This window comes from Lagenorhynchus albirostris, chromosome 9, assembly GCF_949774975.1.
Source record: "Lagenorhynchus albirostris chromosome 9, mLagAlb1.1, whole genome shotgun sequence".
Taxonomy (NCBI): Eukaryota; Metazoa; Chordata; class Mammalia; order Artiodactyla; family Delphinidae; genus Lagenorhynchus; species Lagenorhynchus albirostris.
This window is the reverse complement of record NC_083103.1, coordinates 50,739,129-50,764,385: the sequence shown is the minus strand read 5'-3', so window position 1 is coordinate 50,764,385 and position 25,257 is coordinate 50,739,129. Positions and strand designations below refer to the sequence as shown.

The 25,257-nt window shown below is 35.0% G+C and overlaps 1 protein-coding gene across 2 annotated transcripts in view; it reads left to right on the top strand.

Annotated features, from left to right (window-relative positions):
* FCHSD2 (FCH and double SH3 domains 2) overlaps window positions 1-25,257 on the top strand; it is a 293,011-nt gene that overhangs the window by 45,239 nt on the left and 222,515 nt on the right. For both annotated transcript variants that reach the window (XM_060159945.1, XM_060159944.1), the window contains exon 3: window positions 2,959-3,004. In XM_060159945.1, the coding sequence (XP_060015928.1) occupies window positions 2,959-3,004 (46 nt within the window). The remainder of the gene's footprint in view (window positions 1-2,958; window positions 3,005-25,257) is intronic.

The window sequence follows — 25,257 nt, the reverse complement described above, 5'->3', positions numbered from 1 at the left end:
TTTCATCAGTTGATGGACATTTGGGTTGTTGTCACTTTTTGGCTATGATGAATAATGCTGCTATGAATATTCATTTATAGGTTTTTGTGTAGACATATGTTTTAAGTTTTCATGGGTATATACCCAGGAATATAATTGCTGGGTCTTATGGTAACTCTATGTTAAACCTTTTGAGGAACTCTCAGACTATTTTCTGAAGCAGCTGTACTGTGTTACATTCCCAAAAGCACTCTACGAGAGTTCTCATTTCTCTACATCCTTGCCAGCACTTGTTTTTGTCCATCTGTTTAATTATAGCACCCATTAATATTTTAAAAGAGAAACTGATGTTGAATTTTAACAAATGCCTTTGTATCTTATATGAAGGTTATATTTTTGCTCTGTTCTCTTGCTGTGGTTTATAATAAATAGATTTCCTAATATTGATGATGTAAATTTTGAGCAGTTGTGATCTTGTATTTGTTTTATTTAGAAGAAGAAATTACTTAGTAGACATGTAATTGTTTAACAACAACTAAAAATTGCACTGACAATTTTGAAATTAGTTGATGTGCATGTTCAGAGTAAAAGAGTTTAGTTCCCCTTTTCTTGCAGACTTCACTTGAACATTCTTATTTCAAGATGAGATACATCTAAGGTTAAAAGGGTTCTAAATAAATAGCTGAAATATTTCCTTTCATCTTTTGTAAAATATTAAAAATATTACCTCCTTCAAAATGAAGGTAAGTTTTCAGATTTTTAATGATTAAAGTTTAAGCGAGTTCATTTTAATTAGTCTTGTTTGCCTGGGGAGATATATTTAGTAACACAAGTCATAATAATTTCTCAGTACAATTTTAGTAAAACAGCATGGGTGTAAAAAAGGTTTGTGCATATGTTTATAAGTGCATTTATTTACTTAAAATAAGGACTTTATTTTTTCAAACATAATGTATATTCTTACTAAAACATCAGAAAATATAGAAAGCAAAATCAAAAGAAGAAAGTGAAAGCCAGTAATCCCACTGTCCAGAGAAAACTTACATTACTATTATATATATGTATATGCAGACACACATAATTTACATATATATACACATACACCAAATATATATATAATACAGTATACAAATGCATGTATACAGTGTGCTTTACATATATGCATATATAATATATAGTTTATGTGTTTTCTCTTAAGGAGAGTAGACGAATTGTATTTTAAAGGACTGTGTTAAACACTTTATAATGCACCAAACCCCATAAGGAAAAGGGTCTTGCTCAACTCTTTTTTTTTTTTTTTTAAATTGTGGTAAAATACATACAAGATTTACTATCTTAATCATCTTTAAGTGTACAATTTAGTGCTATTAAGTACATTCATTTTGTTTTGCTGCCACCACCATCCATCTTCAGAACTCTTTGCATCTTGCAAAACTGAAACTCTCTACCTATTAAATAATAACTCTTCTGATCCCCTCCTCCCACTCCCTGGCAATCACCATTCTCCTTTGTGTCTATATGATTTTGACTGCTCCAAGTACCTTATATAAATGGAATCATACAGTATTTGTCCTCTTGTGGCCGACTTACTTCACTCAGTGTAATGTCCTCAAAGTTTATTCATGTTGTAGCATATGTCAGAAATTCCTTCCTTTTTAAAGCTAAATAATAGTTATCCATCCCAAACAAATGTAGTGAAATTTTAAATACTTTAATTTCTTACAGAAGAAGTGAATAGTCATGTTGGTAAATTTAAATAATTATTAAAATGGGGAGTTTTGGTTTATTGCCTTTTTTTCTATTCCAGCTCTTTCTTTATATTTTTCACTTTTTACTGTGATATCTCTGCCTTAATGAAGTGCTTTTAAGAGCACAGATACCTGACACCTCACAGAAAAGTCTTTAAACTCAGACTACTCAAAGTAAATTGTTAATGTTATCATATTTCATTGACTCTACCTTGTCTGTGGTTTGTAAGGTACACTGTTATTTCATGTACTGTTAAGATAGAAGAAAATACTGCCAATCATTATTCATTTGTTTATTTATTTATTTTTAAAGGAACCTTTATTTATTTATTTTTTGGCTGCATTGGGTCTCTGTTGCTGTGTGTGGGCTTTCCCTAGTTGTGGCGATTGGGGGCTACTCTTCGTTGCGGTGCGTGGGCTTCTCATTGCGGTGGCTTCTCTTGTGGCGGAGCACGGGCTCTAAGTGCGTGGGCTTCAGTAGTTGTGGCACGTGTGCTCAGTAGTTGTCTGCCAGTCATTTAAAAGATGAATACCAATATCATAAATGTTAAAATGTGAAAAGTATTTACTGTAGAATCTGTGAAATATAATAACATGTGTGGAAAGGGTGCTCTTATTATGCCATAACATGTGGTGGCCTTGTACTTTGTTCTGTGACTCCTGTAAAAGAATGGAATGAAGGAAATGATTTGACTATTTCATGTTGAGAAGCTGATCAAATTTTGATTTTCACCTTGTTTTCTATAGTCCCTCTATGTTTATTATTTATATTCAGGAAACATTTTTACTACCTACTATGCACTAGCCATTGTGATAACAGTAGCTAACACACACATGCACGCACACACACACACACACACACCTGTCTTTTACTCTGTGCTGGTCACTATTTTGAGCACTTTATATATTGTCATTAACTAAATTTTACACTATCCCTATGAGGTAGATACTATTTCTATATCCATTTTACCAAGAAGGAAACTGAGGCACAGAGAAGTCAAGTGACTTGACCAAGGTCATACAGCTAGTAAGTGGTGGAGCTAGGATTTGAATGTGGATTGTCTTAACTCCAGGGTCTGTGGTGTCAGCAGTATTCTTAGGTACATAAGGTGAATGACATATTGTGCCTTCCCTCAACACAGCTTACCAAGCAGTATGTGAGGGTGTATTGATAACTTTACATAAAATTATTGTTATATGTTTGGTAACGAATTTTTATTTGTGTTTTTAGGACATTCAGTCAGAAGAAGGCTGCTATTGAAAGAGAGTATGCACAGGTAAGCTTGGAAGTGGAGGTCCCCATCCTAGAGTACCTCTTCTTTGGCTTAAGGGCAGATATGGTTGTTGGAGAGAAGTGTTGGCATCCCTGTATCCTCCTTTTCTTATTTTTGGTTCTCTCACTTTGATCCTCCTTTTACTCCATTTGAATCCTCAAATGAAGAGCTAATTTGCTTCTTACTACAAAGAATGTTGTGAACATTCTGGGAGAAGATAATAGTCACAATATTTGTAAAGTATTTACAAGTATAACTAATAGTGAATACATTTTACAAGTATATATATTCATTCTCCCTTATATATCCCATACTCTGCAGTTTTATGAAAGGTTAATTATTTTTGTTCAATCAGGTATTTATTTCTCATTAGGTCCCTGTTGATAGAGAATGGCGTGCTTTCAGTGGATGATACGGTGCTATTTATAGGGAAATTTAAGCATTTATTTTATTTTTTAAAAATATTTATTTATTTATTCATTCATTCATTCTGCACCGGGTCTTAGTTACGGCATGTGGGATCTTTGTTGCGGCATGTGGGCTCTTAGTTGCAGCATGCGGACTTCTTAGTTGCAGCATGTGGACTCTTAGTTGTGGCATGCAGGCTTCTTGGTTGTGGCATGCGGACTTCTTGGTTGCAGCATGCAGACTTCTTAGTTATGGCATGTGACCTCTCTGTTGTGGCAGGCATGAGGGATCTAGTTCTCCGACCAGGGATCGAACCTGGGCCTCCTGCATTGGGACCGTGGAGTCTTATCCACTGGACCACCGGGGAAGTCCCATAAGCACTTATTTTAATTAGAATCTTATTTGCTCTCAGATAGCTAAATGTGCCAAGGAAAAATTATGTTGATATATCATTTTGTGAGTATGTAAGAATTAATAACTACCCATCCTTATACAAAAACAGTTCAACATAATTCGGAAATTTTGGCCCTTGTAAGCAATTACTTTCCACGTGGAGTAGAATTATAAAATTGATCCCCCCCCCAAAAAAAAATCATAAAAGTAGTATTTGTTACAAAATTTAAAAATACAGGAGAGCACTAGAAGGAAAAATTAACACCCAGGAAATGCTGTACATGATAACCCGTTATCAGCGTAATTTGTGTTGTTGCTGCTGCTATTGTTATTATCAATATAAATAATAAAATTGGGGAATGATTTTATTTGTACTTTGTTAGGTTTTGAGTTTAGTTTTATTCTGGTTTCTTTGTAGTTTACCAGGTAGCTGTCTGCCTTTATTTTATTTTATAGTCTTAGAAAAGGAATTATCTATTTTTGAAAACTTAGATAGACTCAGTAATTCATTAATTCAGCTGTTAGTTATTGAGTACTTATTATATATCAGGTGCTTTACATAATGAATACCATTAGTTCTAACTTTAGTGCTGGACCTTTATTCTTTGCATATATAATAGATACTAGTATTGATAGCTAATATTGATGTAATCCCTACATTGTACTAGGCACTTTGCTGATAATTCTACATATATTATCTGGTTTAATTCTCTCAATAAACCTTTAAAATAGGGAGTTACTATGCTCTTCACAGGTATGTTTTCATATAGTCCCTTTATAGATATGCTTCCATTGGGATCAGAGTATATGATCTGCTTTTAAAATTTAATACAGGGGGGCTTCCCTGGTGGCGCAGTGGTTGAGAGTCCGCCTGCTGATGCAGGGGACACGGGTTCGTGCCCCAGTCCAGGAAGATCCCACGTGCCGCGGAGCGGCTGGACCCGTGAGCCATGGCCGCTGAGCCTGCGCGTCCAGAGCCTGTGCTCCGCAATGGGAGAGGCCACAAAAGTAAGAGGCCCGCGTACCGGAAAAAAAAAAAAAAAATTTAATACAGGGAATTCCCTGGTGGTCCAGTGGTTAGGACTCTGTGCTTTCGCTGCCGAGGGCCCGGGTTCGATCCCTGGTCAGGGAGCTAAGATCCCAAAAGCTGCATGGCCAAAAAAAAAAAAAAAAATTTTTTTTTAATACAAAGTGAAAATTTTTTCATGATATATTCTTCTGTAACATATTGTAAAGTTTTAATAATCAAATAAATAGGACTGGTTCATAATTAAAAATATAAAATAGTACATTAAATTGTATGAAAAGTAGCAGTCCTCTGATGTAATGCCAGTCTTTTTCCTCAGAGAAAAGATTAAAAATGGATCCTGTTTTGGTTCTTTTGGTGATCTTTTCCATATCTTTAAATAATATGCATAATTGATTCTTGATTTATCAACTCTAGACATTATTGCTTGATTACAACTTAATTAAATGAGAAATTAGCTTTTTTAGCCATTCCTTTCCAGCCTACTCTTTCCAATATAATTTGTCACTGTTTTAGTGCCTTTGCTACTTTTCTTTTTTTTTTTAAAGGGAACTTTATTTTTCTTCTTTATTTCTTCCTTCCTTCCTTGGCTGCGTGGGGTCTTCCTTGCTGCGCGGGCCTTCATTAGTTGCGGTGAGTGGGGGCTACTCTTCCTTGCAGTGTGCGGGCTTCTCATTGTGGTGGCTTCTCTTGTTGCAGAGCATGGGCTCTAGGCGCACGGGCTTCAGTAGTTGTGGCACGAGGGCTTCGGTAGTTGTGGCTTGCGGGCTGTAGAGCGCAGGTTCAGTAGTTGTGGCACAGAGGCTTAGTTGCTCCGTGGCAGGTGGGATCTTCCCGGATCAGGGCTTGAACCCGTGTCCGCTGCATTGGCAGACGGATTCTTAACCACTGTGCTACCAGGGAAGCCCAGCTACTTTTCTAATTCTAAATGATCTACTTAGCCTTCTATCTCTTCTGTTAAACACACACACACATATGTTACATGTATAGATATATGTATTTATGTGTATATACATATACACATGATGCAGTTGAATTATATTTTACAAAGCAGTCAGATTTACTCTTGAAAAATTTCTTTAAATGTCTGTCAGGTAAATTATATCTGGTTGTGTTTATATAATTCTATATAATAATGTATGCAAACTGTATAAGGTAGCTAATTAGATATTTCAAAATTTCATATTCATAAAGTAGAATATTTCTTTGTCTCTCTGCTTTGGACAGTTGAGTACATTTATGGAGAGCCAGTTTGCTGACTCTTCTTGTTATTTGTCATATTTGCCTTTTAGATGATATTTTTCAGTGTTTTCCCAGTTAATTTTTCAATTTATTTCTTTTCTTTTTAATTAATTTATTTTATTTATTTATTATTTTTGGCTGCGTTGGGTCTTTGTTGCTGCGCGCGGGCTTTCTCTAGTTGCGGCGAGCGGGGGCTGCTCTTCGTTGCAGTACGTGGGCTTCTCATTGCAGTGGCTTCTCTTGTTGCAGAGCATGAGCTCTAGGCACGCGGGCTTCAGTAGTTGTGGCTTGTGGGCTTCAGTAGTTGTGGCTCATGGACTCTAGAGCGCAAGCTTCGTAGTTGTGGCACATGGGCTTAGTTGTGGTGCATGGGCTTAGTTGCTCTGTGGCATGTGGGATCTTCCCGGACCAGGGATCAAACCCGTGTTCCCTGCATTGGCAGGCGGATTCTTAACCACTGCGCCACCAGGGAAGCCCCTGAATAACTTTTAGATTCAGAGCCATTAATTTCCTTGTTTTTCCACACTGTATTACCTCTCTACCACTTAATGCATTAGAAAGCAGCATTTCTTGACAGAGTCTCCCAGTATTTCCTCCAGGAATTTTTCCTCTTTGCTGATACCACTCTCTAAGTTTTCATGCAGAAAAGTTTCTTGATCTTAGATGGTGTCAATGGAAGGTTTTCTGACAATGATAAGATAGTACTTAAATGTTTGTTGTTGGAAATGTGGAAGAGTTCATTGTTTCCTCAAGCCACCAAATTCTGTTGTATCCTGACAGCAGTTAAGGGATGTTCTCAATGGTTAGATGCATCCTGATTTCAGAGATCTTAAAATGTTTAAAAAAATGTATTTTGTTAATAGAATTGATGAGATATGTTCTTTTTTCCCCCCAGGCTGTGTAGAGATTTCATTGTTTGAAAAAAAGTTGAAACTTGCAGGGGGGCATTAAAGAAAGGATACTCCTAATGGCCTCTTTCTTTCGTAGACTGAGGAATGTGTTGCAAAGTAAAATATTCATAATATTATATATAGATATAGATATAAATATAATGTAATATATCCATATTGAGCTTTTTTTTTGGTATGGGAAAAGATATCTAATTGCCGTTTTTTTATTTATTGCCGTAGCCACTAACTACATACTTTTCAATTTATGGACAAGAAGTGGGATACTAATTCAAGGAAAGGCGTTTTCAGTCTGAAATACAACAAATTAATGATGATTGGGAAGATTACTTGACTTCTCTGACCTTTTTTTCCCTTCATTTTTGAACAGAGAATGATAACCATTCTTTCTTCCCTTCTTCTCAGCTAGTTCTGGAGACCAGATGCACTGGTCTCCAGAAATGAAGACTTCGCAGTCTATGTTTACACGTATAAGAAATATGAAAATAGTTCCCAATCTATGTTTACACATATAAGATGGTCCTTTGTGTTCTTATTGTGATAGTTTTCCTTTTTTTTTGCAAATTGTTGTAACCTAGCTTTGCTAGATAATAGATTTCCATATTAGAAAGGGAATGATGAATTAATTATGGGGACCTTTGCATATAATATTAGATAATCCAAGTCCCATTTTTCTGGGAAAGGGTATAAGGTAAGGTAGTTGGAGGATCTTCTTCCCTTTGGAAAAGCACTGTAAAAACTCTGCCAATACGAGAACGTTTACTGTTTCATTAGGGTAACTACTTAACCTTTTTATTATGCCAGGTTTTTTTTTTAGCTGTCTTTGTTTTTTTGTTTTTGGCTGCGTTGGGTCTTCACTGCTGTGCGCAGGCTTTCTCTAGTTGTGGTGAGCGGGGGATACTCTTCATTGTGGTGCACGGTCTTCTCACTGCGGTGGCTTCTCTTGTTGCGGAGCACAGGCTCTAGACGAGTGGGCTTCAGTAGCTGTGGCACACGGGCTCAGTAGTTGTGGCTTGCGAGCTCTAGAGCTCAGGCTTAGTAGTTGTGGTGCATGGGCTTAGTTGCTCTGTGACATGTGGGATCTTCCCACATCAGGGCTCGAACCCATGTCCCCTGCATTGGCAGGCAGATTTTTAACCACTGCGCCACCAGGGAAGCCCAAGCTGTCTTTAAAAGTCTTTGTAAAAGCTTACAACCACAGCTCAGATTTTGTACTAGAAATTCATGCAATAGGATCAACCTCATGGAAATTTTCTTTATAACCCAAGTTATCTAGAATGTATCTATAATAAGAATCAATAACAGTTATTATCTTAAGCCATAGAGGTTTACAAAGTGAAATTTCCATATGTTAGCCAGCTTTAGATTTTGTAATTTTTACTGAATTGAATTGAAATATGAAGAGAAATTTTGACCTAATGACATTTCCTCTAACTTTTTATTTGAAAAAAGCTTCAAATCTGTGGAAAAGTTGACAGAATAATATACTGAAGAATAGTCAATTTCCTCTATATTAACCAATTATTAACATTTTGCCCCATTTACATTATGTAGCTACACTTTTTTTCTAAGCTGGACAGTTTGAAAGTAAGTTACAGCTATCATGAGACTTTTCATCCACTTACTTTACTTTGCATCTTCTGAGAACAAGATCATTTTCCAAAATAACTAATGTCATTATCATATCCAAGATAATGAATAATAATTCTATAATGTCATTTAATATGTAGTTTGTATTCACATTTCCTCATTTATTCCCAAAATGTCTTTTATAGCTGTTTTTCCAAGATCCAGTTAAGGTTTACACATTGCATTTGGTGTCTCTTGATTTTATTTAGAATATTTCTTTCACCTTTTTTGTTTTTCATGACATTGACTTTTTGAAAAATCTGGTCATTTTTCTTTTTTAAAAAAATTACATTATTATTGACTGTATTCCCCAACTGTACATTTCATGCCCATGACTCATTTATTTTGTAACTGGACGTTTGTACCATTTAATTTCTCTCACCTATTTTACTCATCTGGTCATTTGTCTTGTAGGAAGTTTTTTCGAATTGTCTAGGTTTTTTCTTCATGATTAGATCTAGGTTAAATTTTTAGCAAAAATACTACATAGGTGATGTTGGACCTAATAAGATTTTATGGTTTGTTTTGGCGAGTCTGATAGATTAGGACATATCACCGATATTGCCGTTTTCAAGCCTGATTGAATCTTTAACAGTGATAGTAGATTTTTATCATTTATCAGTTTTCAAAATTATCTCGAGCCATTTCTGTTTTATTGGTTTTTTGCTATATCACATTTTGCTGGTGCTCTAAAAAAAATGAAGATTTGTTACATTAAAAGTATTTGGCGAGGCATAATTAAAGAAAAATTAAACATTTGAGAATTTGGTTTAATTTTTTTTTTGGTTTAATTTTAACTTATACGTTTTAGTTTAAGTTATTAAAGTTTTTAAAATGTCAAAGCCTGTATATTCTTAACTTACATTTATACACATTTAAAAATCAACTGAAAATCAGAACATTTGTCATTATTGTGGGAATTTCCTTCAGAGAGTCTGCTAGTTGTTAAATTGAAAGTATGTGAAACGTTTATGTTACCAACTGTCTAATAAATAATGTTTGATAATGACACTAGTATAAGCTTCCTTTTTGGGACGTTCCATAATTTTGGCTATTATTTGTTGTTGGTACATCATCTAAATAGTCAAAACTATTTAAATAGCTTTAAAAGAAATGGAATCACAATTTATGTGAACAGCTGCTTTGAATTTTTAATTTCCTCTATCAATTTTACCAATTTTAAAAGTCTTTAAAAATATAGTAGTTGTGTTTTGGTTTCTTTTTGGTATCTAATATTAATATTTAATATTCTTTTAAGTATTTTAGTATTTTGGTTCGTCTCTGTCAGGAGCTTAATAGTGTGAATATTGATGTTTCCTTAGTTAGACCATAAGATGAATGGAATCTATACTCTAGCAGGACTTACTCCACTTAATTTTTTTATAAAAGTATTATTTTAAAATTAGTTTATTTTAAGATATACCACATTTCATGTGTTGAGAAAATATTTTGAGCACTCTTCTAGGTACTGTGGATATAGCACTGTCCAAAAAAGAAGAAAAAAAAGTTCTAGCACTTACAGGACTTGTATTCTATGGTTGTATATTGTCTTCCAATTAAATATATTAAATTCTTTCTTGTCAGGGAATTCCCTGGTGGTTCAGTGGTTAGGACTCTGCACTTTCACTGCCGAGTGCCTGGGTTTGATTCCTGGTTGGGGAACTAAAATCCCATAAGACGCACAGCACAGCCAAAAACATAATAATAAAATTAAAGAATAAAAAAAATTTAAAAAGAAGTTAAAAATTCTTTCTATTCAAAGCCACTGATGTGGCATTATAGTCAACTGAAAAGAATGACCTTTATAGAATTATTACTTGTGGTATATGTTGTCATCCTCTACACAAAGAATTCATGGGCCAAAAAGGTTGAGTATTATTTGTGAGATTTAGAGATCATACAGATGAGCTATCCCAATAAAAAAATATCATAAAGGAAAAGAATTTAAGTGGGATTGATCATATGACAGCAACTTGAAAAATAGTACCTCAAGTACATGCACACTAAACTTGTAATACATTTTTAGGGAGATGTTAGAAGAAAGAAAGAAAATAATACTATGTATACCTATTTACACTTGAAGGGATTTGAGCCCTGAACTTTTTCAAGTTTCTTGGTACTTTCAGTTTCCTACAAGAGTATTAATGTTTTATGTATTAATGTTTATTAATGGTTTATGAAATTCCAAAAATAATAGATAATAGATGTATTATTCAAAAATAATAGATGTATTGCATATCTATTTATACAAACAGAGCAAATGAATCTCTGAAAACACAGAAGCCATATGAGTCACTAAACAACATTATGTATTGGTGTAAAATTTAGTCTGGCTTTTGACTGTAGTTAGCTAACCACTGAGGTATTGGTAAAATCATTTGCAGTACTCAAACTGAAATTGCTAAAGGCAAGTTCTGTGTATTAATATACTTACTGTAGTGTTTGGCAGAATGCTGCTAGTGAAGGAAGGATACAAAAGGTTACTGTGGCTGGAGAGAAAGAGCAGGAAAAGATTGTGGACTTTAAGGGTGGCTCCTTGTCTGAGGACAAACACAGAGCAAACACAGGCACCCTGTCAAAAAGCCTGTGGTTATCACCACAGTCCCACCTCAAGTGCAACTTTTTGCTATTTTTATTCTTTTAAGAAATAAATTTATGAAGAGTTGGGAGTACTACCCAAGAAGTTAGTGTTGTGTATATGTGGCAGGGTTCTTTTTTGGTAAATTTCATCAGCATAAAAGTTTAAAATGTAACTTATTTTAGCTGTGTACACCTAGCTTTCTGGACATTGCTATTAAAGAAGCATTGGAAAAAAAAAAAAAAAAAGAAGCATTGGTAAAATTATTTGAAATGGTGGACTGTATACTTGGAGTTTTCTATTTTGCCAGTCTTGCCCTGTAAAACTATAAGGATAACTATCTTGAGAGAAAGTTGAGGGTTGTTTTCTGTGTTCATGTTGATACTTACGTTTTTAAATTATTTTATTTTTGAGCTCTTTAGCTTGCAACAATGGTTAGAAATAAATTTTGGGAGAAAAGCAGTCTGATTTTTTTCCTCAAAATACTTGATATACATAGTTTGATTTTTAAAGTTTTAAAAACTGTTGAAAGAAGCACTGGTGGATTTGAGTAAATGTTAGTATTCTTGGGCATGTAGATTTGCTAGTTATGTCTTCTTTTTTGAAACTTTGTTATATTTAGTTTTATTATCTTGCTTGTTATTTGGCTCTGCTCCCATATATAATTGAGGAATTAATATGCAAAATATACTTTTAAAAAATTTTTTTTGTTGTTGTTGAAGTACAGTTGATTTACAATATTGTATTAGTTTCAGGTATACATACAACATAGTGATTCAGTGTTTTGCACATTATATTCCATTATAGGTTATTACAAGATATTAGGTATAATTCCCTGTGCTGTACAGTAAATCATTGTTGCTTCTCTGTTTTATGTAGTTTGTATCTGTTAATTTCATACCCCTAATTTGTTCCTCCTTCCTTTCCTCTTCCCTTTGGTAACCACAAGTTTTGCTTCGCTTTCTGGTCCAGGGAGATGATTACCTCATTTTGATGCCCATCTTTGTCTTATTGGTTTTCTCCTTTAATTTTTTAATTTCTCATTTATGTATATTTTGAGTGGGGTGGGCAAACATTGCATCAGAGCATGAATTTATTGTATGAGCTTCACTTAAAGTCTTTCTTTTTTAAAAAATAAATTTATTTTATTTATTTACTTTTGGCTGCATTGGGTCTTCGTTGCTGGGCGTGGGCTTTCCTAGTTGCGGAGAGCGGGGGCTACTCTTCATTGCAGTGTGCGGGCTTCTCATTGCGGTTACTTCTCTTGCTGTGGTGCTAGCATGGGCTCTAGGCACGTGGGCTTCAGTAGTTGTGGCACATGGGCTCAGTAGTTGTGGCTCGTGGGCTCTAGAGCACAGGCTCAGTAGTCGTGGCGCACAAACTTAGTTGCTCCGTGGCATGTGGAATCTTCCCTGACCAGGGCTTGAACTCGTGTCCCTTGCATTGGCAGGCGGATTCTTAACCACTGCGACACCAGGGAAGCCCTAAAGTCTTTCTTAGATAGTATTTATGGCTCCCTTTGGCTCTGGCATTGTATGGTATATTGTTGCCCATTTCTCCTGGAAAACTTTCTGACTGGAATGTATTCCCTCATTGCCTTTGAGTAGGAGCACAGGAAAAACAAAACAGTGCTGTCCTGGGTATTTTTCCACACCCTTGGTATTAGAAAGATCAGGATGTCTCAGAATAAATCATGAGTTCTTGGGATTTTATGTTTGAATTTACTAGTGACAGAGAATAGTAAGAAATGTGCACAAATTAAGACATGAATAGTGCCTCAACTTCCTGAACCGCTAGATTTGGTATAATTAGATTTTTGGTTAAAAGTCTCCCTTGTACATGTGTTATTTTCCTTGAAGTTTAACTTTAACTAGTGATTACATTTGCATTCATTTAATGAATTTATCAAAAATTATTAACTCCTTTTTCAGTAATACAGACACAGAGGTTAGAGCTAGGCTTTGAGTGGTGTTATATCATATTTGATCAGGGTGTATTCCACCTAGTTTTTTAAAAAAACTTTTAGTAAGGATAGTGGGTATACCAGGACAATATACAATTTGCTTTGCTTGTTAAAATAGGAGTACTTTTTAAGCTTTTTTTCTTTCTTTCTTTTTGGCTGTGTTGGGTCTTTGTTGCTGCGTTTTATTTATTTATTTTCAGCTTCATTGGGTCTTCGTTGCTGCATGTGGGCTTTCTCTAGTTGTGGCCAGTGGGGGCTGCTCTTCGTTGTGGTGTGTGGGCTTCTCATTTCAGTAGCTTCTCTTGTTGTGGAGCAGGGCTCTAGGCACCTGGGCTCAGTAGTTGTGGCTCATGGGCTCTAGATTGCAGGCTCAGTAGTTGTGGCGCACGGGCTTAGTTGCTCCGTGGCATATGGGATCTTCCCGGACCAGGGCTTGAACCCGTGCCCCCTGCATTGGCAGGCAGATTCCCAACCACTGTGCCACCAGGGAAGTCCCAGGAATATTTTTTGATGCTATCATAAATGAGACTGTTTTCTTGATTTCCTCTTTGTATAGAGTGTTGTTATAAAGAAGCACAACAGTTTTTTTATGTTCATTTTTATATTCTGCGACTTTACTAAATTCATTTATTCTGATGTTTTTTTTTAAATAGAGTCTTTAGGGTTTTCTGCATTTGAAATTATGTGTTTGTAAACAGAGATAATTTTACTTTTTCCTTTCTGATTAGGATGCCTTTTATTTATTCTTGTCTGATTGCTCTTGCTAGTACTTTCAGCACTATGTTGAATAGAAATGGCAAGAGTGGGCACCTCATGTATTGTAAGTTGTGTATATAACCTTTTATCATGTTTTGTACTAGTAGTCTTAAAGTCAAGAATCTAGTCAGTTTGATTTTTAGGTGATTGATGGGCAGATTGTGATGACATCCAGTTATACCAGTGTTACATTGAGATGTTACCTCTGAGATTGTCCATTTTAAACTGAATATTGGTATATGTAGTATACTACGTAATGCCTGATTTTTAGAGCCCTTTATGCAGTAATAACCTCAGGTCTTAATGCCAAGTTGCTATGGCATAAGCCTGACTGGTTTTATGACATTAGAAAAAAATGTTGCAAAACTTTTAAAGAATGCAGAATTGGCAGTCCTGGTGGCTCAGTGCCTCATGCCCCTCTTAGCTCATTGAAAGGCTGAGGGATTCTCATTCCTGGTATAGCTGTGGGGGTGCAGTACATTATTTGGGAAGCTCTGATTTAAAGCTAGTAGAGAGACATGGAATGGATCCTCCTTCAGAGCCTCCAAAAAGGAACCAAGCCTGCTGACACTTTTATTTCAGACTTCTAGTCACCAGAACTGTGGAAGAATACGTTTCTCTTGTTTTAAACCACCTAGTTTGTGGTACTTTGGTACAGCAGCCCTGGGAAAAGGATACAGTAACCAACTATAATTTTCCTATTCAAATATTAATTTGAGCTTCTTCATGTAGCTACATGTATAAATATGATTGAAAAGAGGATCTTCTCCCTCCTAAGTTATGATAACCATAGTTTTTGGAGTACTAAGTCTATGTTAGACATAATTATTTTATTTAAATTCTTATAATAAACACTGTAAGATACTGGCTATTACACCTACTTTTAAAATAAAGACACCGAGGCTCAGAAAGGGCACCCCTCACGCAGTCTGAATGTTGGTGTCTGACCAAAAGCCTGTGTTTTCTTTCCTCTCTCACTGTTTCTCTATGTACTTACAGAGGTCAGTTTCCGTTGGTGTTTATAGATTTTCTTGTGTAACTCACAATTAACTTTTTTATAATCTAGACAAATAAAAAATGATGGTCTCTTAAATGTACCAACCTTTTCCAAAAGTTCTGAGTTCTGTATAATTTAGTATTTGTTTGAATTTCTTATTTTCAGCCAGGGGCCAGAGTATAGAACCAATTTATTTCATTCTATTATATCATTCTGTTCCTTTGGGATCATTGAATAGCTAAAACCAGTAGGTACCAAAAATTTATCATGGGAGGTTCAGGAGACTTAGAGTTATGTCTAGAGAATCAGAATGATTAGATATCCATTCTTGTTTATTAATAGCTTTAAATAGATCATTGAGAACAAATAGTTAGTAGCCGATTTTTATTTAAGAGAACCCCCCAAATGTAGGGACTGCCAGTAAAGACTAATGTAATTGAAAGGGTATCATCTATCCCATTTATGATGACTGGTCATAGAGAAAATCAAACCTATTATCTGTCTTTAGTGGAAGGAGATGACATCTTCCTGAACATGATGGTTTTGTGCTCATGTTTGATTACAGATAATTTTGGGGGAGAGGTTGTGACATTGCCGAGTAAATATTGAAACACTGCAGGGATCAAATGCATACTTGACAGTGCAGGGATCAGATGCATACTTGTGCAGCTTCTCCATTCAATCCCTTTTCTAAACAGTATTTATTAATAGTGTAGTTCGACTAACACTGAGGACCTACCATGTGGCAGGTGCTGTTAGGTGGTGAGGATATCATTAATAAAATTAGAATATTTCCTTTTCAGATACAAGTTTTTTATATTGGTAATGGAAAGCAACATTTTAATTGGGCTGGGGGAAGATAAAATAAAAACTATTTGCGGGCTTCTCTGGTGGTGCAGTGGTTAAGAATCCACCTGCCAGTGCAGGGGACAGGGGTTCAGGCCCTGGTCCGGGAAGATCCCACATGCCGCGGAGCACCTAAGCCCCTGCACCACAACTACTGAGCCTGCGCTCTAGAGCCCATGAGCCACAACTACTGAAGCTGGCGTGCTTAGAGCCTGTGCTCCACAACAAGAGAAGCCACTGCAATGAGAAGCCTGTGCAGTGCAACAAAGAGTAGCCCCGACTCGCTGCAACTAGAGAAAGACTGCACACAGCAATGAAGAGCCAACGCAGCCAAAAATAATAAATAAATTAAAAAAAAAACTATTTGCAAATATGTTATAAAAGTGGAATTTTAAAAAATTGTATATATAGGTAGATAATTTACTTGATATTATACATAGTTTAAGCTTTAGAACTAAAATGGAGGGGGCATGCCTTCTAGGATATTATAAAACCTGAAAAAAGAGAAGCAGTCTCTGCAAAATGAAATATTTTTATTCATTTGTAGTTATTAATAGGAATAATATAGCACTGGTTACTTTTTTTTTAACATCTTTATTGGAGTATAATTGCTTTACAGTGGTGTGTTAGTTTCTGCTGTATAACAAAGTGAATCAGCTATACGTATACATCTATCCTCATATTCCCTCCCTCTGGCATCTCCCTCCCACCTTCCCTATCCCACCCCTCTAGGTGGTCACAAATCATCAAGCTGATCTCCCTGTGCTATGCGGCTACTTCCCACTAGCTATCTATTTTACATTTGGTAGTGTATATATGTCTCTGCCACTCTGTCGCTTCGTCCCAGCTTACCCTTCCCCCTCCCTGTGTCCTCCAGTCCATTCTCTACATCTGCATCTTTATTCCTGACCTGCCCCTATGTTCTTCAGAGCACTGGTTACTTTGTGATGGAATTTAATTGCTTTGTTGTTACATTCCTCTTAAAAGTAAAAAGGACATGGTTGCTGTCTTTGAGTAAGTCTTAGTCTAATGGAGAAATAGACCCATAAACAAATGAAACTAACTCACCTCGTTTTGCGAAGGAGAATCATTGTTCATCGTCAAATAAATGCATATCTAATGCTCCTCAGTAGAGCACTGCTTCATAGTATTGCCCACATGAGAGAAGCTTCAGCACTTTAAATCATCAGGTGAGTTCGAATTTGGGATTCATATCTGAAATAACTTTTTATCTTTCATTTCAATGTGCATGTTATGTTATTTACAATCAACAATTACATAGGTCTGTTGTTTGTTGTATCTGAGCATCAGTTGTTCTGTAGTAGGACTGCCTGTCTCTTTGATGCACTCTATACAACCTGCAGAGTGACTTTTGAATAAGCAGTATAGCCTATGTTTTAAATCATCTGGTCCCAAAGAATTTACAAATTGGGTGAAACGCCATCCAAGCTTTTAATGTGATGTATGGGAAAAAATATGAACAGAAATTTAATTTTATAAACTGACATTACTCTAGCATAAATAGTTGCTCTTTCTGATTCTCTAAGTTGGTTTGCTTTATGGATTTTCTGAGAAAGCAGGAGGTAATCTAATGCTTTTACTTTAAAAGAGGGAACCGTAACACTGTCTAGGAAACATTCCATGATAGCACTCATACCTCACTTCCCCACCTATAGAGTCCTTAAATACAGGATTATATTTCCCTTGTGATTTATTTCTAGCACTTAGTACAATATCTGGCACATTATATGTGCTTAAATAACATCTGATGCATGAAGAATGCTTTTTTCATGTGTGCTGTGTTAGAAATTACAATTCAGAGTGAGAATCAATAAAATGTTATTCTTAAGCTGAGAAAGTGGTATTAGTAGAGGGAAATAGAAGCATGTCTTTTGACTAATAATTGAGAGCTACAAGTGGCTCGTGTGGTATAAATTACTGCTTTATCTTCTCAGAAATTAATCATTTAATGAAGTTTACATTTAAATAGTTTGCAAAAACTTTATTTCTCATAGTAGGATTAAACTTTTACATCCATTTAATGACACTTGCCTTTGACTTTTAGAGTATTATATGTACGTAATTTAGCAGAGTTATATATATATATATAATTTAGCAGTATTATATGTGTATAATTTAGCAGAATTATACTCTTAGTCTTCATGTACTAATAAATGTAAACTAAACATTGATTCAAGGAGTATTCATTTTTATTGAACTGCTGTTAATGTTATTAACTGTTATTTTAATGAACAGTTATTCAAATAATTTTTTTAGTGACTTAAACATTAGAACTTGGTGAATTTTTGCATATGAGCAAGTGGTTTCTTAAATCAGTTTTTCAGGGTAGCTGCAAAGATAAGTAAAACTTGATTTGTATCCTCAAAGGATTTATAATCATGTAGGATAAAACAGATATGTAAATGAGTATAGTATAAGGCAAAATCAGGTGGTTTCCAAATCACAGTTGTATTCAGCAAGATTATAAGCAGAAACAATACATACTAGTAGTGAAAGATGAGAGAAGACTGTGGATAAAGCATTCACTGTCAATTACTGTTGGAATAAGATACTCCAGTTCTTAAAGTGAGGTTCCCTTTGTCCTGTTTGGCTCAGTCCTTAAGAACTAGGGCCTATTTTCAGTGTTTTTAGATTTTGTGAATTAGAAATCTTGACTATTTGCTAAAGATGGGTCTCTGGAGGATGAGAATTTTCTAAATGAAGAGTATAGCCTGATGGTTAAGAGTATGGTTTGAATTCCACCTCTGTCACTTATTAGCTGTATAACCTTGGGCAGTTTACTTAACCCTCAGTGCTTCAGTTTACTGATCTATAAAATAGTATGATGATAATAATAATAATAATACCATGTAGGGTGGTCATTTGTCTTTATTTCTTATTAGAGTATGCTTTCTCAGGGATAGACACTTCATAGCAGAATAAATGGCTGGAGAGTCTGAGATAAACAAGACACTGTCCATGTGCGTGCGTGCTCACTCATAGACTAAGACTCCAGTTGTAGTGCAGTGAGATTAGAACTATACTGAAAATAAGAGCAGGGAAACTGAGCGTTTTAGAGTAGGTTTTTTTAATCTGGAATTTTTAATCTACTGCGGGTTTCATTCAGGGAGAGAGCAACCATTTCTTTCCTTTTTTTTTTTTTTAGACAACATTGACTTTTACGTTTGGAACAGTTCTGGAATTCTGAGGATTCTAAAAGCCTGGATGTTAGTTACCTAAGTACCTTCTCTGATTTTTAAAATATTTTCTCTGACTCCTTAAAAATGATCAGTGCAAAATTAATGAGACCCCCCCCTTTCTTCTATTTAATTTTCCATTATTCTCTGTGTGCTGTTAACTAATTCTCTATTTCTGTGTTTTCAATTCAAATCATTTATTTTTATTTTTTTTGTGTGTGGTATGCGGGCCTCTCACTGTTGTGGCCTCTCCCGTTGCGGAGCACAGGCTCCGGACGCGCAGGCTCAGCGGCCATGGCTCACGGGCCCAGCCGCTCCGCGGCATGTGGGATCTTCCCGGACTGGGGCACGAACCCGTGTCCCCTGCATCGGCAGGCGGACTCTCAACCACTGCGCCACCAGGGAAGCCCAATTCAAATCATTTAATCTGTACTTGTGAATAAAATTGGGCTCATTCCAAATCTTTCTTTGTAGCCAAGTATATTGTAGTCACTAAATTTTTCATCTAATATACTGAAAGGATGTTAAAATGTTAATATGCTTTATATTGTTCCCTTTTATTATTAATATATCTAAACATACAGCAAAGTTGAAAGAGTATAACAGTTAATACCCATATACCCACCACCTACATTCTACCATTAACATTTAGTATACTTGCTTTATCACATATCCATCCATATTTTGATCATTGTATCATTCAGTATTCCATTTTATTTTTGGTGTGTTTCAAAGTAAATTGCAGACATCAGGACACTTCCCCCTAAATACCTCAAGTGTGCTTTGTTTTTGAAAGATCTATTTTTACCCCTTTTTTGTTTTGTTCAGAGTTGATGTTTTAATACTTTTTATTTTCTATTTATATGCTTTATTTTAATTTTGGACTGAACTCACTGCAGTTAATTCTGTTACTAAGACTTCTCATTATTAATGCTCAAAATTAGATTTGCTTTTTTTTGGGTTTGGATTTTTTGTAGTCATGTTATTCAATTTTCTTAAATATTTTTGGCTTACATAATTATAGCATGTTTACCCTATAGTTTCCAATACTTTAGGATATGATTGCTGATACAAGTTTTGAAGATAAGTTCTCCATACCATTAGACATTATAAGTATTTCTTGTTTTTAAACTATGTAGAAGATCTCAACTAGCTTATGAACTGTTTTTAGCCAAGAATTGTATATCATCTTTCCTTATGGCTTGTAACTTCTTGAAAGGAAGAACTCAAATATTCGTTGATATATTGACTCTATGATATCAATGCTCAAGATATTCTGGGCACTGTTGTTCTAAAGTTGAAAGTTTAAAAACAAATCCTAACATATTTTTCAGCAACTTTCAAGAATTATATTCATTATATATGTGGTGTATATTATAATGGAATTCAAAAAATCATAATAGGAAATTATTCAAGAGGTAGGTAATAGTGAGGCATTGTTCTCAGAATAACAGGATATCCTTCTATTTTAGAGACTTTGCATTTCCAGCCTATAGAAGAATATAATGACCTACTCTGGGCATAACTTTTTACAAAAATAATTTTATTATTTTAAAATAATTGAACCTTGGACATTGAATTGGATAACTATTATAGATTAACTTGTTATTTTAGAATTGGATTCCAAGTAACAAAATCCAAAGCACATCAAGCTAAAATGATCTTTTCTACTGTTTTCGTTGTTGCTTCTTGAAATCTATATAGGATACCATTTTTTGAAAGTGTTCAAAGTACAATTAGATAAAAATTATAACAGAAGAAAGTCATTTTTCCCTCTGATCCACACACAGATGCACTCCTGTAGTTGGAACTCTCGTTTGTCTGGCTTGAAGATTCTTTTGGATCTTCCAGATTTAGTGCTTATTCTTCTATCTGGATCAGATAAATCAAAATCAGACATGCAAATTAGAGTTTTAGGATACCCAGAGACAGACACCATGCAGAGGGGTTTTACATGCCCTTCATTCTCTGTCAGAGGTGATGCCTAAGTAGTATCTAAACTTAATTCTTCTGGCCCTGTGTCTGCAGGTAGGAATGTTTAATCATCTTAATGGTCCTGAGCTCCAGTAATGTCTTTGCTTATTGAATGATTGGGGCAGAAAAATAGAGAAGCCTTCTCAAAATTATGTTCAGCCATCTAGAGCAAGGGTTGGCAAACGTTTTTTTTTTTTCTTCAAAGGACCAGAGAGTAAATATTTTAGGCTTTGAGGGCCATATGCTCTCTGCCACAACTGTCCAATTTTGCTGTTGTAGAGTGAGAGTAGCTGTAGATGGTTGGTAAACAAATACATGTGATTGTGTTCCAAGGTTTATTTAGAAAAACAGATAGCAGGTTGTAATTTGCCAGCCTGTGCGATATCGCTGTGCTTCTTGAACTACCTGTTGTGAGGATTTTTTTTTCCTTTAATAATTTGTGCATGGGGGAGGGGGAAGGGTAAGCTGTGACAAAGTGAGAGAGAGGCATGGACATATATACACTACCAAACGTAAGGTAGATAGCTAGTGGGAAGCAGCCGCATAGCACAGGGAGATCAGCTGGGTGCTTTGTGATCGCCTGGAGGGGTGGGATAGGGAGGGTGGGAGGGAGGGAGATGCAAGAGGGAAGAGATATGGGAACATATGTATATATATAACTGATTCATTTTGTTGTAAAGCAGAAACTAACACACCATTGTAAAGCAATTATACTCCAATAAAGATGTTAAAAAAAAATAAAAAATAAAAAAATAATTTGTGCATGGACACTTTTGTAAAGTACAATAAAAGTAAATTACTAGGAAAACAAAATTTATTTTTTAATGATAATTTATTCATTTTAATAGTCCTTTTTTAAAAAAATCTTTTGGCCACACCACATGGCATGAAGGATATTAGTTCCCCGAACAGGAGCTGCACCTGTGCCCCCTTCATGGGCAGCGCAGAGTCTTAACCACTGGACCACCAGGGAAGTCCCTGGAAAATGAAATTTAAAAAGACAAAATATAAGCTTAAAATTTTAGATTAAACAGATAAATTACATTTCAATAAGTATAATTAAAACAGTTGTACGTAAGGAAAAAGAAAAGAATTAGAAATATTATAAATGTTGTTACTGGAAAGTATCTTCTAGCCTATTAATATAGAGTTGCTATAAACAGTCATAATTTTTTTGTCATTCTACAGTTCTACTAACAAAACAAAAAGTTGAGTGGAATTGCAACCCATTTGTTAAATGTCTATATACACTCTAACAAACATTGTATATATCAATAAAATTTTTAATATGTCAAATAAATTTGCTTCTTACTGTTACTTTATCTAGTCTAGATTGGATTGACAACAGTGCTATTCATAAGAGATAATGTATATCTAAACTATTCCTATGTTTCATTTTAACAACATTCAGTGTAGAGAAACCAGACTCACAGAGGTGTGTTGATGAGAATGGGAGAAGAGATTTAAAAGAAATTTCAACTAACTCAGGATATTCATTTCTAACTTTTTTCCTAAGATGAAGCAAATGGTTTTTTATTTACAGAATACATTTTTCATTAGTAGTCAGTTCCAACAATTTGTCCTGTAGAGTTATAATTAAATTTAAATTCTCTCTCAATTAAAGAAATGGATTCTGGAGTCATAAATGTCCTGTATGTGGATCTTCTTTTGATGGGAAAAGAAGATTGAAAATGTTTCATCAAATTTGTAAGGTGTGTTCAAACTTTAAATGACACAATAGACCAAATAGACTTAATTGATATTTATAGGACATACTACCCGAAAGTGGCAGAATACACTTTCTTCTCAAGTGCTCATGGAACAGTCTCCAGGATAGATTACATCTTGGGTCACAAATCAAGCCTTGGTAAATTTAAGAAAATTGAAATCGTAGCAAACATCTTTTCTGACCACAGCGCTATGAGATTAGAAATAAATTACAGGAAAAAAACTGTAAAAGAAATACAAACACATGGAGGCTAAACAATACTCTACTAAAAAACCAAGGGATCCCTGAAGAAATTAAAGAGGAAATCAAAAAATACCTAGAAACAAATGACCATGAAAACACGATAGACCAAAACCTATGGGACGCAGCAAAAGCAGTTCTAAGAGGGAAGTTTATAGCAATACAATCCTACCTCAAGAAACAAGAAAAATCTCAAATAAACAACCTAACCTTACACCTAAAGCAACTAGAGAAAGAAGAACAAACAAAACCAAAGTTAGTAGAAGGAAAGAAATCATAAAGATCGGAGGAGAAATAAATGAAATAGAAATGAAGAAAACAGTAGCAAAAATCAGTAAAACTAAAAGCTGGTTCTTTGAGAAAATGAACAAAATTGATAAAGCTTTAGCCAGACTCATCAAGAAAAAAAGGGAGAGGACTCAAATCAGTAAAATTAGAAATGGAAAAGGAGAAATTACAGCTGACACCATAGAAACACAAAGGATCATAAGAGAGTACTACAAGCAACTATATGCTAATAAAATGGACAACCTGGATGAAATGGACAAATTCTTAGAAAAGTACAGCCTTCCAAAACTGAACCAAGAAGAAATAGAAAATACGAACAGATCAAGCACAAGTAATGAAATTGAAACTGTGATTAAAACTCTTCCAACAAACAAAACTCCAGGACCAGATGGCTTTACAGGTGAAGTCTATCAAACATTTAGAGAAGAGCTAACACCAGTCCTTCTCAAACTCTTCCAGAAAATTACAGAGGATGAAACACTCCCAAACTCATTCCACGCCAGGCTACCATCACCCTGATACCAAAACCAGACAAAGATATCACAAAAAAAGAAAACTACAGGCCAATATCACTGATGAACATAGACGCAAAAATCCTCAACAAAATACCAGCAAACAGAATGCAACAACACATTAAAAGGATCATATACCATGATCAAGTGGGATTTATCTCAGTGATGCAAAGATTCTTCTATATATGCAAATCAATCAATGTGATACACTGTATTAACAAATTGAAGGATAAAAACCATATGATAACCTCAATAGATGCAGAAAAAGCTTTCAACAAAATTCAACACCAATTTATGATAAAAACTCTCCAGAAAGTGGGCACAGAGGGAATCTACCCCAACATAATAAAGGCCATATATGACAAAACCACAGCAAACATTATTCCCAATAGTGAAAAATTGAAAGCATTTCCTCTAAGATCAGGAACAAGACAAGGGTGTCCACTCTCACCACTATTATTCAACATAGTTTTGGAAGTCCTAGCCACAGCAATCAGAGAAGAAAAAGAAATAAAAGGAATACAAACTGGAAAAGAAGAAAAACTGTCACTGTTTTCAGATGACATGATACTATACATAGAAAATCCTAAAGATACCACCAGAAAACTACTCGAGCTAATCAATGAATTTGGTAAAGTTGCAGAATACAAAATTAATTCACAGAAATCTCTTGCATTCCTATACACTAACAGCAAAAGGGCAGAAAGAGAAATTAAGGAAACAATTGCATTTACCATTGCAACAAAAAGAATAAAATAACCTAAGAATAAACCTACCTAAGAAGGCAAAAGACCTGTACTCAGAAAACATACAAAACACTGATGAAAGAAATCAAAGATGACAGAAACAGATGGAGAGATATACCATGTTCTTGGATTGGAAGAATCAATATTGTAAAAATGACTATACTCCCCAAAGCAATCTACAGATTCAGTGCAATTCAGTGCAATCCCTATCAAGTTACCAATGGCATTTTCCACAGAACTAAAACAAAAAATTTTACAATTTGTATGGAAACACAAAAGATGCCAAATAGCCAAAGCAATCTTGAGAAAGAAAAATGGAGCTGGAGGAATGAGGCTCTCTGTACTGTACTTTGTAGTATAAAAAGTTACAGTAATCAAGACAATATGGTACTGGCACAAAAACAGAAATATAGATCGATGGAACAGGATAGAAAGCCCAGAGATAAACCCATGCACCTGTGGTCACCTAATCTATGACAAAACAGGCAAGAATATACAATGGAGAAAAGACAGTCTCTTCAATTAGTGATGCTGGGAAAACTGGACAGCTACATGTAAAAGAATGGAATTATAACACTCCCTAACACTATATACAAAAATAAACTTAAAATGGATTAAAGACTTAACTGTAAGACCAGACACTATAAAACTCTTAGAGGAAAACATAGCCCAAACACTCTTTGACATAAATCACAGCAACATCTTTTTTGACCCACCTCCTAGAGTAATGAAAAAACAAAAATAAACAAATGGGACCTAATGAAACTTAAAAGCTTTTTCACAGCAAAGGAAACCATAAACAAGACAAAAAGACAACCCTCAG